The 16,760-nt window shown below is 36.4% G+C and overlaps 1 protein-coding gene across 1 annotated transcript in view; it reads right to left on the bottom strand.

Annotated features, from left to right (window-relative positions):
- MTREX (Mtr4 exosome RNA helicase) overlaps nt 1-16,760 on the bottom strand; it is a 48,371-nt gene that overhangs the window by 16,285 nt on the left and 15,326 nt on the right. Inside the window, exons 15-16 of the mRNA XM_075526535.1 lie at nt 16,034-16,159; nt 1,772-1,922 (exon numbers count right to left, since the gene is read on the bottom strand). Coding sequence (XP_075382650.1) covers nt 1,772-1,922; nt 16,034-16,159 — 277 coding nt within the window. The remainder of the gene's footprint in view (nt 1-1,771; nt 1,923-16,033; nt 16,160-16,760) is intronic.

Below are 16,760 nucleotides of genomic sequence, written 5' to 3'. Positions count from 1 at the left end.
ATAACTAGTATTTTGTCACCATTTTTGGCATTCATTTTCTATTTACAATAATCCATTCTCTGGAAAGCTAGAAATCTGTCAATGTGTCCATTTAATTTATAGGAAATTCAATATTAATACTAAAAATCGATTTAAAAAAAAAATCAAGCTTGGGAAAACAGAGAAGGCTGGACCCCAATTGTCCAGGAATCACTGATTTAGGGTTGCACAGAAGTCCCACAAAAACTTGCAATGATATGTAGGAGGGTATTCACTGCCTACTAGTGCTCTTCTACCTCCTCCTATGAAAATAAGATTTCTCAAGTACATCTTCTAACAAGATGTCTTCCAACAAGAGGGAAGTTGTTAGAAGATGTTCTTCCTAACCTGTTTTAGGCTCTGATTTCATCAGTCGGAAATCAGTATTTTCTTCCTCCAACATTTTTACACCTTATTTAGGCAAATCAGTTTTTATTATAAGCAACATGCTTCATTCTCTCACACTGGTAATACCACTAGTAAACATAAACAAAGGACACATCATAGATCTCTTTTTCCTCTCTACCACCTCACCCCCTTGCACGCTATTTAAATGCATATGGGTGACTCAGAAATCCCACTTCATTGAGACTTGACAGACAGTTCAGGGAAGTGCTCCCTATATTTAGGTGCCAACTTTTTAAAGAAAAAAGCTAGCAATCATGGCATAATACTCATGGCATAATTTCCTCCTTGATCTAAACAATCATTTCTCTCCTTTGTGTTTTTAATTGCAGCTGAAGCGATTACAAAATTCTAAAGCCCAGTATGGTGCCTAAACAAAAAATGTCCAAGAAATATGAAAATGTTCTCCAGCTCCATTTCTCTATTTAAATAGCTATGCTGGAATGCCAGAATTAAGATCTAGGCATGCCAATTGGAACAGGGAGATTCTCAGGAAATACATACTGTATTTGACTACTACTGTCTTAAATACTGCATCTGCAAACTAACAGAAACTCTGCAAAGGGAATTGAAACCCCCACTCTGCATGTCTATCAAAGCTACAGGCACACACACACTGCCTCTCTTAATATTCAATCAGTAAGTGAACAGATGAACTGCTCATTCATCAGTGGCAAAGGAAGTAGTTACTTCTTGTGTTCTTAAGACTCTTCTGGGTTAAGTTTGGAAAGAGGCCCCACTCTCAAACACTGGCTGAGATCTTTGGAAACTGACTTTGGCTCACGAAAACATACTATTTAAAGATCATGGCTCAAAATTTAGTTACCCAGTGGAGTGCAAATAATGTCTCAGCCCTCTCTGAATTTTGCCTTGTATTTTAATTGAACATTTTTTCCTATACTACTCTGAATTCAGTGTGCCTGAGTTATTTTTAGAGATTGTAATGAGATATTAAAATAATGGGGTTTTTAGCTAAGTCCTGCATATCGAAAAGGAATAAGACTTTTCGTCTCTGCACTTCTAACAAGCTGCAAGAATTTTTACATTGTTTTTCCTTCTTCCTGTCCTACAGCTTAGCAATGTGACAACCATTCTTGTCTGACTCGGAGAGGAAAGCTCTCTTCATAGATTGACAGTGCATATCAATATAGGTCCTAAGAACAAGAGGAAATTACTCTTCCTGAAACTATAACATAACAGCAAATGGTGCAGTGGCAACTGTTGGCAGGGAAGACAAGAACTGCACAGGTATAAACTCTTACAAGCGTAACAAAGTGTAACTACCCAGTCTCACAGTGCAGCATCTTTTATACTGACTCTCATGAGTACAACATACAGTAATACTTACTTTCTACTATTTCTGGAATAGTTCTGTAATGTTGGAACTGATAGAAGGATTTTTCTAACATGTATTCAGGGTTAATTTCCTCTACTCGAAGCAAGTTTAATACCATGTTGTACGTCAGGTGGAATGCACTGTTTAAAGGATCAGCTGAACCCTGAAAAAGATCCAAGAACACTGTCCAGTTAAAAAAATATTAATTGCAGCATATAAGAACATATCAAATAAATCATGATGCAGTATTTTATATGAGGAGCTGTTTTGATGGGTAGTACAACTTGTCTTGAATTTAGATTATGTGTCTCATCAAATCCTAAGCAATTTTATTATGCTGAACATGTAACAGTATTCACGTCTCATTGTGTCTATAGTTATACTACAATATTATAAATTAGATCTGAATGAAATGAAAAGCTCAGATTAAAAACTTAGATGTTTCTTATAGTCTATTATTTTGATTCCATTATTTTAACTTTCAAGTAATAGTTATTTAACTATTTAAAGCAATCCATTATTTTAACACTCTGGAAAAACTTACTTGCACACCTTTTTCTCTTAAGACTTACCGATCACACTGGTGTCTTGGGAAGTCTGTTCAAAAATAGGTAGTCTACAACTTCTTTAACTTAAGTAATGTCTCATTATAAAATTAATTTACTTTGCAGGTTGCCCAAGGAGGGTTGTGTATCTCCACAAGTGGAGATACACAAAAGCCACCTGGACATGGTCCTACGCAGCCTGCTCTAGATGACCCGGCTTGACCAGGGGGCTTGGACAAGATGACCTTCAGAGATCCCTTACAACCTCAACCATTCTGGGACCCTGTGAAATTCAATTTTTTTACAAAGTGGTATTTACAGCTATTTTGAACAATGTAAGAAGAAAGGATGCTGGGAAAGTATTGTGGGGAAATATCACATCACTACCTTCTTTCCCCATTCTTATTTTCTAGGAACATCTACTACTGTCCTCCGTCAAAAAAGGGTACTGGACTAGCTAGATGCACCTTTGGCCTGATTCACCATGGCTGTTATTATGTTCTTACCCACGAGGAAGACCTCATCATCATAAGAAGAGCAAACATTTAACTGATAGGCAGTAAACCAACCAGCTATTCAAAGAACACACAGAACAGTTCAAGGAAGATCTAGGAGACCTCAACACTACAGCCTCTCTGAGCAAAGGGAAAACTTGAGAAACTGTCTCAAACTTAAGTGTCAGCACAGCAGGTCATCCTGATAAACCAAGTAAGAAGTTGCTGCAACCAGATGACAGAGACCCAAAACTTCCAAAGTATGAAACTGCCTAACTGCGGTGCATAACCTTTGATATAAAGTAGCACTGGTATCAAAGGAACAGGTGCCTGACAGTTCTTCAGAAAGGATCCGAGTGAAATCCAGGAGTTATGAAGCAAAAAATTACAATTTCTGTGCAACAAAAGGCATGGAAACCAGAAGCAACAGACAGCTGGATAGAATACAGCAGCATAAATAGACTTTTTATAAAACCAAGTTAGATCTCGCAAATCTTTCAGAGCTCTCTGAAGGTGCTAACAAGTACATGGATTACGATACCTCCTTGATTCCTGAAAAGCTTATGACAACACCCTCCCTACCCCCACCAAACTCTTGTGAATTACTAAACAGAAAAACAGTGTAATTTAGTATTTTTTCAAAACAAAATTTCCCAGTGGAGATTCAAAGGGGTCTGGACTTACAAAGAATCTAGAAAAGGCATAGATAGAAAAATAGTTAAGGTCTGCTAAAAATACTACTAGATCACTGAAGGCACCAACAACCCAGAGAGTTGCATGATGAGGAATAAAATGGCAAGTGAAATTCAATCTGAAAGTATATTATTAAAGAAGACTAAGTGCAACAGTTTGCAATGGTTTAGTATTCACTGCTCTTTAATGAGTGACCTATACGTGAAATAAAAGAGATTTACTAAACAAGTGTTGTCATTTCAGCAAGGTCTATGAGTAAATTCAGTTATGATTAAACATTTTAAATTGACAACAACTAAAACAGGCAACAAGAAAATGAGGATGTTTCAAGACATTTTTCATGCAACTGTATGATTGCTGAAAGTTCAACATATTCTGTCAGACATTTTAGAAGCTCAGGCAGGGCTGACACTGGGAAACATGCTCCTCTGCACTTTCTTTTAAGCTCAAGATTTGCTTTACCTAAAACCAATTATACTGTATCCTCTTGCAACTCCTTTCTTTGCCTTTTGCTATACAGTAATGTATCTAGCAGAGATATTCCCTCATCATACATAATTATAAAAAGCATAGGCTATTAAAAAAAACAACTGATGATTAGTTTATATATGCAAATGCTGAAATTCAGACCAAGTCCTCTCCTAGATCAAGCTAAGTCTAATGGATTTGAAACAACATTACCACAATATACACACTTTTCTTTCAATCTTACATGTACAGTCAGGAATTCTGATACTAAATCCACTGATGCACTCATGTCAGATTTAATGAGACAGTTTGAACTTAAGACTCCTTCACATGCAGGAGATTTAAGAATATTGTAATTCCATTTGCTTTATGTGAGATATAGAGCCTTATGAGATTACCTTACAAACACCAGAATCCTACTCACTGCATGATTATTTCACCTCAGGAAAAAAATCAGCTGTTACAGAGAAGCCTTCAGCATATGTTTATCCTAAGAAAGTACCAACATGAATATATGTAAAACAAGTTTAAGATAAATCATATAGCCTAATGTTTTGCTTTCCATGGCCAGAGACTCATTCAGTCATTCTAGCTTACATCTGTGAGTAGGTCACAAATACACATGTAGGTTTTCACCTCAAGTGATGCACCACAGAACAGAAATACCTCTCAACTTAGATCATGAAATGTGTACTTAAAATAACACTGTCAGTTCTGAAATTACCACAAATGGGTTTCTACTAACAGAAATGTCTCAATAAGTACGACATCAACACTTGAGCTGCAGTGTGCGGACGAAAGCTCAAGTTTCGACAGACGTCTCTGGTCTGATACACCAAACAAAGATGAGAGAACTTCTGTTGCTGATGCTAACCAACGTATAACACAGCTTTTTCCTTAGACGTGGTAAAAGGATTATGTACCCAAGCTCTTGTCTATTTTTCTAAATATATCAGTTATTCTAGGAAAGAGAAATTACCACTCCCTAAAAAGCTTGCTTCTCTACAACAGGGAATGACATTTAAAGAATGGCATTTACTAAAGAACAGCACAGCAATTATGCCAGTGTCAGCTAACAGTGGGTCAGATTCTTTCCTACAGCAACGTCCACTGCTGTAGCCAGGCATCAACTAAAGCAGCTGGAATACTCCCACCAGCTGCCTACAGCCATCGGCATATCTATGGACCAGCGGAGATCTGGCAAAATGCTGCTGTGACTGCTCTGATCACATTATGAACCCCTCTTTCCATTGTCAGGAATGGAACATAGCTTTAATGCATAGCTTAGCTGTGTGCTTGCAAGATTATCAACTATTTGAAAGAATACAATCATAAATGTCACGCTCTCACTTAAATGCTATCATAAAGTGAGAAAAGGAAACAATGGACTTTATACAACTATAATATATGCACAGAACATGCCAAGAAAGACCAAACAATTCCTGCAGATTCACTTTAAAAGCTTTTTTAAAATAAGCACAGTTCAACTGTGAAGGAGGAGTAATTTAAAAACAAACTAAAAAACCCAGCTATTTCAAAGATTATATAAAGCAGACTTATTTGAAATGCAGCATCTGAGCCAGTTGCTGATGTGGCAATTTTTATTTTAAACACATAATCAGCATTTTACAATTTGAAAATAAGACCATTCCATTAAGACAAAGCAGTTAAAATATGAACCCTGTTTCGGCAAAAATTGTGAGTTGTTCCTGTTCCTTCATCTCATAAAATATATCTTTCTCCAAGTTTCAGAAATTCCTGTTTTCTCAGTGTTGTTCTGGCAATAATACATTTGAAATCAAAAGTTATGAGAAGCTTATTTTTTCTGAAAACTGGAACTGTTAGGTCTCCAAATTAAATATAACTATAGTAGCTTTACTGTGCTACACCTTCAGCACAGCCAACGAATTCTGCAGTGTGCATTAGTCTCTACTGACTACCCTGGGCTATCAACAGACTCGCATCTAACAGGCAGCAAACACCTGGATGCCCTACAGTTGTTCTTCTATACTAAGTACACACAAAACATGAGTAGACAATCAGCCTTTTCTGGCAAATTATAAAGATTGGCATGATTACTGAAGAGGCAATTAGTGGCTTCGTAAAGACACCTGCCAGATACATATGGTGGAGGGAAGGGAAGAACAGGAGCGGAGGGAAGATGGGATATATTACTGACAGGAAAAGGGAAAAGGTGGGCCTTCCTTTCCTAACTTGCTCTCGAAGAGCCTATGCAGTATAAAGTGTTCAACTATCCCAGATATTGCTTGCTGCTGAGATAAGAGACAAATCAGTTTAACTTACATTTTCTCCATGATGGTTTGCTCCTCTTACAATCCCTTTCTGCTCAAGCCCTGTGCCACCAGCTCCCACATCGATTACTTTTCTGTCTTACTTTCTTAAAAATATTGTGAAGCATGTGCCTGACATTTAGTCACCCTCTACCATAGATCCTCCTGTCACAATTCATCAACCTTCTCTTTGACAAGCTAGGGTATGCAATCATCTGCCTCAAGTCCTCTCAGTCTCTAAGGAAGCCTCTCCCTTGTCTCCAGAGAAAAAGCTCCATATTAGAGAAAGGAAGAACCACCAACCACTCATGCAAAAGACCAGGCAAAGCCTAACTGATCAGAGCTGCAACAAAAGTTGATGAGAAAGACTGCCTTGAACAGGCATCAAGAAGTCACTTTCAAACACATGCTGTGCCCATGACTTTATTGTTGTTGTTGAACTACCAGCCCAGTTCTCCGGCCTCCTTTCTGCAAGTAATCCTCCTCCTCACCCCTTCAAAGAGGGGAGACCCCCCCCAAATCTTCAACAGACAGTAGCAATGGATTTATTTCTGAGTATTTTAAAACAAAAACAGAACAATTTTGCAAGCTTTTTTATCCCTCTGGATGAGAACTGCCTGGATACCTGAGAACAGTCTGGATACATCAACTACAGTTCTCAGAAATTAATGACCTACTTTGTGCACTTGCAACCATGTCACTCCTTGAGAAATTTTAAGCCAACTTATCAGTAGCACCCTTTCAAGTTTTCCAAGATTTGGGTTGCAAAAGACTGATTGGTTTAAGCTGATAATGTTAAAAATCACAAACATGACCATAAGCAATTCACTACAGAAATAATTTAGACAAGAACTACCTGAAAATTATAGCCACTATACACCGTGCCCTGTTTAACTGCCAACAATTTCAGAACAGTCTCTTCTTAACACAATGAAATCATCCAACAGGGCATTCAGCATTTACTAGTCCTACCATTTATTGCCACATAAACTAGAAAGATATAAAGACTGGGAAGGAGGAAGATTAGTGTCTGGAATTGATATTCAAAGGGTTTTTTCACATTTTTTTAATTACTGTTATGACTTGGAAGCCTTGTCTAACCAGAGATGTGAGAGCTGTCATTGCTGCCTTATGGCACGTAGTGTTAGGCAAGACGTACATTTGGTAAGGGTTACTCTCTCTGCTCTCTCTTATAGTGGGAGAAAAATATTTACATTTGCAAACTGTTCCCATGCAGAGAGAGGAACAAATTTTGCACATAACTTTCTTGCTATCCAGCCTCTCACGGAAAACGTGTACAAAGCTTTCACAGGGAACTTAAGATGGCAAATACTGTCTGAAACTAACTCACAGGGACATTATGAGCTAACAAAGATGAAAGAGGCAACTTGCAAAGCAACAATAAAGTATCTTTTGTTATGACACAAATCAGATATGCTACAGGACATATTTTACACCATTTGGTCCACTGACAGTTTCATTTACTTATCAGTGTTTCCAGAAATAAGCTGAATGAATGAGTTTCCAAAAAGGACACAAAGAACCACTTTATAAAAAGAGCAAAGAACAGAACACATTGCTATTTAAAAGGCCTCTCGTGTTTTTCCTCGTAAGGAGGAAATAAGTACACTTAGCTGTCTGTGACAGTCGCCATTACAAACTTCTATGAAAAACCTCATTAAATAAAAATGCAAGTGACTGCTTGATACATCTGTAAGACACAGAAATACCTTTAGTGAACTATTAACAGCACACATATTTTCCACATCAGTGATATAGTTACCACATGAATAATCAGAATCTTATCAGAATCAGATATCTCAGAAATATCAAAAAAGACTGCGTAGTTATATTGATAACAGGATTATCCTGAGGTACATTAGCATGACTGTAAAACCAATAAAAACCCCTTCTGAGGGTTATTTTTAACAGACAATGGCAAGCAGCTATTTTAACCACAAATTTATTACCAATCTGGCTCACTGCTTTGCCCCCAAAACAGTTGCACCAACACAAACAGAAGCCACTGTGGGTGGCAAAAGACTGCTTCAGCAGGCTTTGCCGATGAAAATACCTCAGGCTTGGGTTCCACAAATGCTCTAGTTGTAATAAGAGACTTAAAAGGAAAACAATGAATCTGGATTTCTCACGCATGCAACTACCACCATCTGAAGTTAGTTCTGAATGACTGAACTTTTCAGTCATTTACCCTCTCTAATACAGTAGCTCCTACCATCGTAGCTATCTTTAGTTTTACTTCAGGCTGGTAACTCCAAGTTCTGTTCTTCCCCTAAGGCTTTTGTCTTCTTTCTGAACTGAATACACAAAAATACACAAAAAACCCTGCACACTTGTACTGAGGCATTCCAGTTTAACAAAGCAATATTTAAACTCTCAAGCAAATATTTAAAACTACAAGTATTTTATACAACACAAATATCATATTTTAAATTAACTGAAAAATTTACAAATTGGCCCTCCCCAAAACAGGATTGTAGCATTGCTACATGAACTGCTGTGCATGGAACACAAATGGACGGCGGAGGGAAAGGTAATTTAACATGTGTTCAATGTGCAATGATTCTTTTGGATCTGAGCTGGCCTGATAACACTATAACTGTATTTGTATAATACATTTGAGAGAGTAACTTTGCTCCTTCTAAGTTGGATGGACTCAAAGAAAGCTGAAATGGAAAAACCCAAATGGTAGCTTTATCTGCACTCAGAAGCTAGCTGAGATCCTCAACACTCATTGGCTTCAGATTTGCTACTATAGGTATCAGGTCAGTGATGTGACAATTTACAATTTCAGTGAATATGCAGTATGTTTTAACTTAAAGGAAATGTGTTTAACTTAAAGGAAATGTCCTTCCTAGTAAAGACTATATACTTCTACAAAAAGTTAACATAAATTAAAAAAAGGAACTTTGTCTTCTGTTCATCTCACACTTACCTTTTTTGTTTTAAGAGTAAGGCGGCAAAGGAAAAAAATCTAGCTTAATCAGTCAAAACGCATTTACATTTGTAGTGATGAGTTCACCAAAGTAAAATAAAATTTCCCCAAAATCTGTCAGTTGGGGGCAAACTGCTTTCCATAGACTGACCTAATAAAACGTCAAGTAACTTGTGGTATTAACAAGCAGCAAACACAATTAATAAATAATAGCAGTTAGCTTAGTCCTACTGGCTCTGGAAAAGCCTGGGGTGAAGTTCTAGAATGATTAACCATTTTGCATGCCATCTCGTGCACCCCATCTTCCCATATTTTGGTTGCAAATGTCAGGAAGAAGAACTGTTTGCTGTTCTCTTCTATCTGCTCGCTTGCATAGTTATCTACAAAACCGTGACCCTGTTCATGATAGAATCTGAGTATCTGTTTCCCTTAAAACAGCTGAATTCTCTCCACGATTTCATGCTAAAATCTTGTTGACTTTAAGCAGATTTTAAATTAAGGTTAGATGTTAAGTACCTTCCTGAATTGAAGCCTGGAAAATTTCTGCAATGCAAGCCTCATAAGAGCATGAAAAGTCTGGCAGTTTACAATAAAAATAGAAAATTCACATTAAAATTATTTTTATCAAAATTTTTATAAAGTATCCAAAATGTTTGTTTCATTGAGATTCTCATCTACGTCACAACTTTAGATTACAAAGAACATTATACTGTCCTCAAACCACTAGTGACAAACTATTTCTTTAGATTTTGCAATGGCTTTTCCAACAAGTGTTAGTGCCAACCTCCAGCTGAAGTCTATTTCTCTCCCAAACTAGGCTTTGGTAAATCTCTCAAATCCTGAGGCATTTATCTTTTTTTCCGTATAAGTAAGCTTTAAGTCAAACCAAAGTACAATAGTGTAATTAAGCTGGCATGTTAAGCTGATGTTTGCAGAGGGACTGAACACTGATGAAAGACAGCAGGTGAAGCCTTCTAGTGAGACTGTCTTGTGCATAATCCAAAACAATAAGACTAAATGGAAAGCTGTTAGTACTCACTCACAAGTTATGGGAAATAAACTGAAATACCCATTTACTTCTCTAGAAATGTCTTTAAAGCATTTGGGGAAAAGTAAATGGAAAATCTGCACACAGTACAGTTTTAAAAGGAGTGGACGACCAGCAGTACTAAAGATTCTGCAGAGTCTTTATCAAAAAAGTGAAGTAGTAAACCGTTTCATTCCATACCAATTTTAACACACGCCACCAAATTCTGCACAACAAAACATTATTCATAGACACTGTATCAGGATATCCTCTTGCCAAAGAAGCTTGGGCTGCAATTTTGCTAAACACTGAGCTGAACAACTGCTATGCTCTAGCCTGCACCTGATTGTACCTTGGGCTTCCTGATAGAGATTTGCCAGCAGCTCCCTGTTCTTGCCTTCTGTGGCAGCCATGCAGAGCTAACAACCTCCACTTCTTTACTTCAGACAGTACTAAGCATTTCATTTGCAAAAAGGACATCTGTTGATGCTCTACTTCCGTGCTTCTTGCCTGATCATACAGTAAAAATTCTGTACAGTTTGTAAGAGCAAAATGAGAACTCAAGGTAACAGAATAAATCTTACCACCTGAAAAAAAATTCCCATTCACTGGAAGTGCTTTTGATACATTAGTGTCATGGTTTAGCTTCACTCAGCAACTAAACACCACACAGCTGCTCACTCACCCTCCTCCCCGGTGGGATGGGGGAGAGAATTGGAAGAGCAAAAGTAAGAAAACTCGTGGGCTGAGAAAAGAACAGTTTAATAATTAAAAAAAAAAAAGTAATGAAAAGGAAAACAATGAGAGAGAGAGAGGAACAAAACCTGGGGAAAAAATCCCCAAGTGATACAACCAGTCACTACCCGCTGACCGATGCCCCGCCCATCCCTGGGCAGCGATCACTGCCCCCCGCCAACTCCCCCCACTTTCTATACTGACCATGATGCCATATGGTATGGAATAGCCCTCTGGCCAGTTTGGATCAGCTGGTCCTGGCTGTGCCCCCTCCCAGCTTCTTGTGCAGAGCATGGGAAGCTGAAAAGTCCCTGACCAGCGTAAGCACTACTTAGCAACAACTAATACATCAGTGTGCTATCAATGTTATTCTCATATTAAATCCTAAACACAGCACTATACCAGCTAACTCTATCCCAGCCGAAACCAGGACAATTAATCAAAGGAGATCATTTGAACAAAAACACACTAATAACTTCAAGAGTATGATGTTAATGTGGGTATTTATGGGTATAAATGTGGGTATAAATATGGGTATTTTAAAGAATAATGAACACTAATGACAGTTTTGGACTGTCCTAAATTTACCTAACAGTAACATCAACAAAAAAGCACCCAAAAACCCTATCACTCAAACAACAGAATCTATACTTTTACATTGGGTAATTTTAAAAGTTTTACTATTTTTCAACCCAATTCAAGAGCATACCCACCCGTATTTATTTTAAAACACAGAAAGACCAATACAGGAGTAGACCCATGGCCTATCAGTCAATACCAGACAAGCCAAAAGAAGGAACAAGCAACCTCACAGTCAAAGAGTAAGTGAACTACTTCTGCATAAAACAGTATTTCTTTCCTACACATTAAATGCTGTTTTTCCCAAATTCTGATTTATCACAGTTTTTTATAGTATTACATAACTATGGTGTTTCTCATGACCCAGGCAAGAGTTGTAGTTGCTTGTTACACTTTCTAAGTTAGAAATCCACACAAAATTACACTGGTGCCCAAGGCTTATTATTAATTCCTTTTGCAGACAGGTAGCTATGCTTATGTAAAAGTACTAACTTCCAGCAATTTTATCAGATAGCTCCTGTTCCAGAAACTTCCTCTCCTAGCAACTGAAGCTTCTTATCACCTCCTCACCATTTCCAATCTTACATTTATTCCTGATAAGCATAAATTTATTTATTTTTATGTAAATATTGCTTTTCACACTAAATAGAATTTTCTTTATACTTGGGAGTCTGAAAGGAACACCCATATGTGATACATAGCAGACGATTAAAACAAAACATCTAATGATGCTGCCTCAATTATAAGGGAATGATGGTTTGCCCTTTCAAAATTAAGAAACTTTCTAACAACTGCACAGTGGTTATATGAGAGCGCTGTGCAAATAGGCAAGGTTAAAGAGAAAAGTATTAAACTATCTGAATTGCTATCCTGTTCATTTGCCTAGTACAATAAAACAACCTAAAAGTCAAAATAAAATACAAAAAGACCAGATGGATTTCTAATAACAGCATACAGGCCAAATAAGCACAGTACTGCCAACTCCATAAATGAAGACCCTGTCAAAGAGCCATATGCAGCTAGTGGAATATCTCCTACAGCTTGGCATCAGGGCACTTTATGTTCCATACACAAATGACAAGAAAAGCATAATACTGTATATTTTATCTGGCTAGATGAATGTTTTCTTTTGATTTTTCAGTCCATCTAACTTCTGTGAAGGAGTAAGTAGATACAAAGAATTGACACACTCAAATTCAAGGCTCAAAAACCTACTTAAATTAGTACATTTTCTTCATTATACAATCATTCACTTCTATAACATAATTAGCTTAAGATTTTTGTCTTTTAGAGACATAACGGATTACCACCATTCAGTAGCTCAATTGTCTTTGTAGGAATACATGCTTGTAACATGGCCAAATTTCAACTAGAGAAATGCTGCTCTGGTTTCAAAGGCCATCTAGCGTCAAGGAAAAGCTTTCCACTTCCTACCTAAAGTAACACAATGTAGCTAAAGCTTTTAATTAAGGAAACAAAAACAAAAATTCCCATCAAATATTTCTTACTATTATGCAAATGTAAAACTATAATTTACTGTCTTCAGAAAGCCATCCAACAGTATTGTAAGCATTCAGTTTTACACATTTGTGCAAGTCACCAGTTTACTAAATATTCAGTGGTCAAATAAATGCTAAGGATAAACGAAAAAACCTAGTTACACTGCAGAAGACAAATGTACATTACTGAGTTTAAGAAATATTTACAAATATCCGTGGTAAGAACTCCATCTAAGATTTGAACTTTGAATTTAAGCCTGAAGTATTGTACACAATGTCGCAAGGAACAGTGCCACAGCCGAACAGCACAGCTGCAGCAATACTGATGGTACTGAAATATGCTCAAAGCTCTCACTTAGCTGATCGCAATGTTAGGCAGCTGATAACATTATTCCTAGATGTTTTGCTCTAGTATTCAGGAAATGGTTTGGATCAGACACGCATTAGGGTTGAAGAGCTATGATAGAAATGTCCTGTGTAAATGTCCTATCATTCTCAATATGGCTAATTTATTTCTGCTGAGGTTTTCCCTATAAATCTTTAGCTTATCCTGGAGCAAAGCCACAATACTTAACGTGGCAGCAAAACACTACCGCAAGACATGATCGTGATCTTGTCTGTGTGTACAGACATACACCGTCAGTCAGTAAGTAAAACCTAATTCAGACACACTTAACGATGAATACAAAATGTGAATATTGAAGAAATGTTAGTCTGCATACATTCTTGGCCTCTTTTGAGATAAATTTCCTCTAAGTGTTTTGTATTTAAAAAGGAAATTAAGAAGTATTTTTTATGTTATACTGCTCATCTCATAAAAGATTACTTTTATTGCCTTTTCAGCAATTGGCTGAATAGTTACAGAAGCATCAATACCTTCATTATAGTCCCTTCTGATCTTTTTCAAAGAAATCTTAAATTCAGTCCTTGCTCACAAGTGAAATAGTGTGAAAAATTAATGAAATACATGAACTTATTTAGATCAGTGGAGAAGAGCCAAGAGATAATATAGAAAGCAAAAAAGTTGCCATTATTTTTCCCATTTGTTTCCTTATAATTCAAAAGGGGGAAAAAATCAAAGGGCTTATAGTTTCAATAAAGGAAATATTCTTTATTATTTCCTTAAAATCTAGACTAAAAAGCAGAAATAGTATAAAAAAAACTGTAAGTGATCTACTATTTCCTTTTTTCACCTTAATTCATGCAGATTGAATTCTATAGTTCTCCAACTACTGAATTTACAAACTTTAAAAAACACCTTCTGAATGGTTGAGCTTATAATCTCATAATGGCTGAAGATAAATAATTGAAATATCAATTTTTCTTAAGCTATTTACAATTATTTCATATAAATTAACTTTTGGGGGATATTCTTTGTAAAATACAGATTACAAGTACACAAATTAATGCTATTTATAAGGACTGGGTTTTTTTTCTCTCATTTTGTATCTCCTGTTGTTTAATTTTTCAGCTGTGGAAGTACAAAGGTATAAAGCCTTTATTTAAAAAAGTATGCCACAAAACTACATCTGTTTTTAAAAATAGTCTTAAAAACTCATAAAAATCGAGTAAAAACACTTAGTCTTCACACATCTCAGAGATGTACACATGCGTTAAGTGGGCATGTAAACAAATAAATATATGTCCACTCCACTGAGAAAACACAAATCAACTTAAGACTAAGAAATAAATTCAAAACCTAATGCTACCATACTTGAATCAGTTCCAATATTTTTGAAATTTCTTATTTTACTAATTTCTGGTTAGTTAGCCATAATGTAGCATTCATGAAAATTCTGACTTTAAGAGGGTAAGCACTACCTGTGTATAACAGTGATCTAAAGTACACATTTATTATGAATTAACAGGTCTCACTGACAGAGCAAGATACACAACAAAGAATCCACATCTACATAGCTAACAGCAGCCATGTACATATTTTTCCCCTTGTTCTTCATCTGTCTGAACAAAATAGAGAAATACTGGCATCTGACTTTTTTTGGCAACGAATACATGCTTTTTATTAACATACCCTGGTGCTGACTTAAGATGATTCCCACAATTTATACAAAGTCTAATAATACTGTAAGTGTGGTTTTAACACAAATGACCTGCTATTTGTACCAAGGCTACAAGCTCCTGAATAACGTGCAGAGTAACTCCCCAAGTTTTCAATTTTAACATGTGTGCACAATTAACGTAAGCAGCCTAAGATAGACACACACACACCAGAATATTATGCTTCATTATGGTGATTTTTCCCATGGAATTTAAATAGAAGTGTAATAAGTGCAATGTTTCACATTCAAATTATAAAGCAAGAGGGTATTATTGTAATAATCTCTAACAACTGCCATTACAGTTTGGGGAAGCCCTGTGATCTAGTGCCCATCTCAATCACAAGAGTGTTTTTTTCAACCTCTTGATTTCCAAACCTCAAAGTTTCCTACAAGTACTATCAATTTCTCAATAGTTAATTTTAGCTCACTGACAGGCATCTCACTCTTCTTATTTACCATATGTACCTCATTTTTTGCATGATTTTGTCCAGTTTGTCTATCACACTGAAAAGTCTATTAACAAAGTTTTATTTCACCACAGAACCAAGCCTTTAATAATTCTTGTGAAAGCTCAGCAAACCTTTTCTAGTTCAGCAATATCTTTGAACTGACTGTAGTCAGCAAGAAACAAACAGAATACTGCAGTACCAGTGATATCACCAGAAAACAGGATATAATTCTACCTCTCCTGCCTGAGATCCCTTTTATACAAAGAAAGATGATTAACTAGTCTTCTAATTTTGTTTCACAATAGAAACTCCCACTTTAATGAGAATTCAGTGAAAGCCCATACTCCTTTTAGGAGTTGTCATCTCCTGCCTGGATAATCCACATACTTTTTGTTCTAGGTGTATAATTTTACATGTTACATTATTCAAATGAGAATAACCTTAGTGGGGAGGATAAAAAAAAAGTTAACTTCTCTCCTACCTTCAAAAGCTGCTTGCCAATTGTTGGACTCATTTTTTCATCCACCATAAGAATTACTATTCCTCTGTCATCCATACCTCGGCGACCTGCACGACCTGACATTTGAATGTATTCACCTGATGATATCTAGGATAAAATGAGAAAAAGAAAAAAATTAACAAATATTAGAAAAATAGCAAGAACATGTGAAGTGCTATTTACAATTATACAGTAAATGACCATGATGTACAAAAATTAGCAAAGGAGAGTTGTCTAAGACATGAACTTTTCACAGATTGAATTCATTACTCATAGTTGATCAGCTACTAAGATATAAGCTACTAAGATATAAATCCATGACTATGAATAATGTATGTCAGCAGCGTAAGTTAACTAATGCTCCCATAGCTACAGTGATTTCCATAACATGGTGCATCATTTTAATAAGCAGAAAAAACACTTTACTAATGTCTTATGTGATGGAATGTTGCTGGGCATGGTGGAGATTATTAAAATATAATACATCTTCAACATACTGATAATGCACCTTCACCGTCTTCAAATAATGTATCATTTCATTCAAGTGATTCAAATGTAACATTAGAATACTGATACCTAGCAAGAGCAGTATTTCTATGCCTACTGACTGTGAAATTGAAGCGGTTATAAAGAACTGGGACATGGACAAGAGCCAGCTATAACTGGTTCCCTATGTCTCAGCAAGTTATAAAACAGGTTTTTTTGTCAT

Source organism: Mycteria americana, chromosome Z (genome assembly GCF_035582795.1).
Source record: "Mycteria americana isolate JAX WOST 10 ecotype Jacksonville Zoo and Gardens chromosome Z, USCA_MyAme_1.0, whole genome shotgun sequence".
NCBI lineage: Eukaryota > Metazoa > Chordata > Aves > Ciconiiformes > Ciconiidae > Mycteria > Mycteria americana.
Note: the sequence above shows the minus strand (reverse complement) of the source record. Positions and strands in the feature narration are given on the sequence as shown.